General features: G+C 40.8%; 1 protein-coding gene and 1 pseudogene across 1 annotated transcript in view; both read left to right on the top strand.

Annotated features, from left to right (window-relative positions):
- The window catches only part of COPRS (coordinator of PRMT5 and differentiation stimulator), a 4,818-nt gene extending 4,195 nt beyond the window's left edge, over positions 1-623 (top strand). The window contains exon 4 of the mRNA XM_023530377.1: positions 125-623. Coding sequence (XP_023386145.1) covers positions 125-361 — 237 coding nt within the window. The 3' untranslated portion in view covers positions 362-623. The remainder of the gene's footprint in view (positions 1-124) is intronic.
- Positions 624-1,730: 1,107 nt separating this feature from the next.
- On the top strand, positions 1,731-1,849 carry LOC111739560 (annotated as a pseudogene).
- The last annotated feature ends 634 nt before the right edge of the window (positions 1,850-2,483 follow it).

The raw sequence follows: 2,483 nt of genomic DNA, 5'->3' as shown, positions 1-2,483 counted from the left end.
TAAGAGCCCTTGGCTGAGAAGCACAACTGTGGGTTGCCTCAGAAAGAACTTGCTTGCAATTCTTCAGGAAAGGAGAACTCTGTGTGTGTGTATTTTTAAACAAAATGCGAGTGTCTGCCCCTAGACATTTTTTGGCTATTCGTTTTCACCTTCTCTCCTTCCTTTAATCTGTCTTTTAAAATTGCCTGCAGATGCTGATGACATCCAAGGTTGCATTTCTCAAGAGGTCAAACCGTGGGTGTGCTGTGCCCCGCAAGGAGATATGATCTATGACCCCAGTTGGCACCATCCACCTCCACTGATACCCCATTATTCCAAGATGGTCTTTGAAACGGGACAGTTTGATGATGCTGAAGACTGAGTGTGCAGCTTTTTGCCTGGTGGGTGGGTGGAACTTCAGCTCAAGGTCTCTCTTCCTTTCTTGAGGTGAGATGTCATATCTGAGGAAATATTCCCAGTGATCCTTGGGTCAAGCACACAGATTGGTGTGAAGTAAGTTCCCACTGTCTTCTACTTCTGTTGTTATTGTTTTTAGTGAGCTCCCCCCTTGGATGTATGAGCATTTGTGTCTGTGTCAGGAGGAGGACTTGTGTTCTTTATAAATAAAGGTAGAAAAAAAATCATCGTGCTATTATTGTCTACTTTTCCCCCTCTGTTTATTTTAATTAGGTATTTCTGGGCAAAACCTTACTCCTTCATTTAAAGACCCCAACTTAAATTTTAAGGATTGAGCACTTGGAAATTAAAACTACTCTGTGAAAGAAAATACTTTTTTAATCTATCGGCCAGAGATTGGAAACTAAGAGACACTGGTGACTTTGTGGCAGATTTCTTTTCCTGTTGATGGAAAATTGACCATTTACTTAGCACGGACTTTCTGTAGGCTGGAAAACTAAATGGTAAATGAATTAAACGAGCAATTGTAGAAACCTCAATTGGCATGAAAGTTTTAAACTATTTTCTATTTAATGTTTTAATCCTTACTTATATGAAGTCACCGTTTTCGAAAAATTTACCTCATTGTAGAGATGAGGAAAATAAGACTCAAAACTTTGACCTCTCCAAGATCACACAGTCAGGATATGGCAGAATTGGGACCTAAATCTACAGGAGACTGAAGTCTCTTCTCTTGGTTGGCCCTGCCTGTGAGAGCCCACAGGCGGGATCTGGGGGCCATGCCTTGGCAGGTCTGTGATGTATTAGACTAAGTCACCTTTGCCTTTTTGGTAGACTGAAGAATTGCTTCTTACCTCATTGCCTCCTTACTGAAACAATCAAGAAAAAGTTTCAGATCTGAAGTCTGAGTCAACTCCATAGCAGTTAAAACTATTTTTCAGCGGCCCTACAAAGTGTGAACAGGCTTTGGTTGTGAGGGGGCTCATGGCCAAGGCTGTCCTAGGGAGACAAAATGTTCCTTTTACTGTCCTTGCTGAAGGGACAGTCATAGACCATATCACCATACTGCTCTTTTTTTCCTCCCAATGTCATAGGCGATAAGCCTGGCATGAAAATGAGTATGTCTGGTGTGATAAGGTGAACTTGAGAAACTGAGCCAAGAAATGTTGGGGGTTTGAGGAGGATGACAGAATTGCTGAATGGAAAGATGGTGTTATTGACAGGTTATGTTGGCCCATGTGTAAACTAAAACAGTAAGAGCAGGAATCACGAGGTGGGGAGAGTACATATGTGTCGGAGGGAAGGAAGAAAAATAGTATGAAAAGCACCGGTGGATCTGCGGCCATGCCACCATGAACGCGCCTGATCTCATCTGATCTCGGAAGCTATGCAGGGTTGGGCCTGGTTATTAGTTGGATGGGAGACCACCTAGGAAGGCCAGGTGCTGTAGGTGTTAAAAAGAAAAAGAAAAGCATCTGTGCATAAGTAACAGCAAAGAATATTCACAAGCTGCTGTGGTTTGTGATTCATGAAGCAGTTGTGAATCTAGGATGCTCTTGCTTTTTAAAAGTTAATCATAGCGGTTGCTTCGCCTGGTTATTTGCAGCAAAGTAGTGTAGTGGGAGGGAAATAGGGTCTTCTGGAGCAAGGACATGGAAGACTATTCTCTTAGAGTTAAAAATAAAGACATTAGAAGGGTTTTTATGGCTGAATGTTGGGTAGGTCAGGATAACAGGAAAAGGAGGAGTTCTGACTTAAGACTGTTCTGGTGCCCCTCCTAGGTTGAATAGAGAAAGATGTAGAAGGATATCTCCCTAGGCTGTGAACTTTGGTTATCTCAAGGGGATGAAGTGAGAGTAAGGAAAAAAGGTAGTGAAATAGAAAAATACTAATGATATAATAAGTGAAAATATAGATCGTAAACTACTCTGGTATTGCAAATGTGAAAAATTACGTATGCAAGTGGTAAAGATTAATATGGATAAATGAGAACAATTTGATAGAGGTGTAGGCAATTTGCTTTTATATTTTTGTTATTTTAATATAGATTTTACAATTAGGTATTTAAAAACAAGGTGTTATTCAAA

Source organism: Pteropus vampyrus, unplaced genomic scaffold (genome assembly GCF_000151845.1).
Source record: "Pteropus vampyrus isolate Shadow unplaced genomic scaffold, Pvam_2.0 Scaffold50, whole genome shotgun sequence".
Taxonomy (NCBI): domain Eukaryota; kingdom Metazoa; phylum Chordata; class Mammalia; order Chiroptera; family Pteropodidae; genus Pteropus; species Pteropus vampyrus.
Note: the sequence above shows the minus strand (reverse complement) of the source record. Positions and strands in the feature narration are given on the sequence as shown.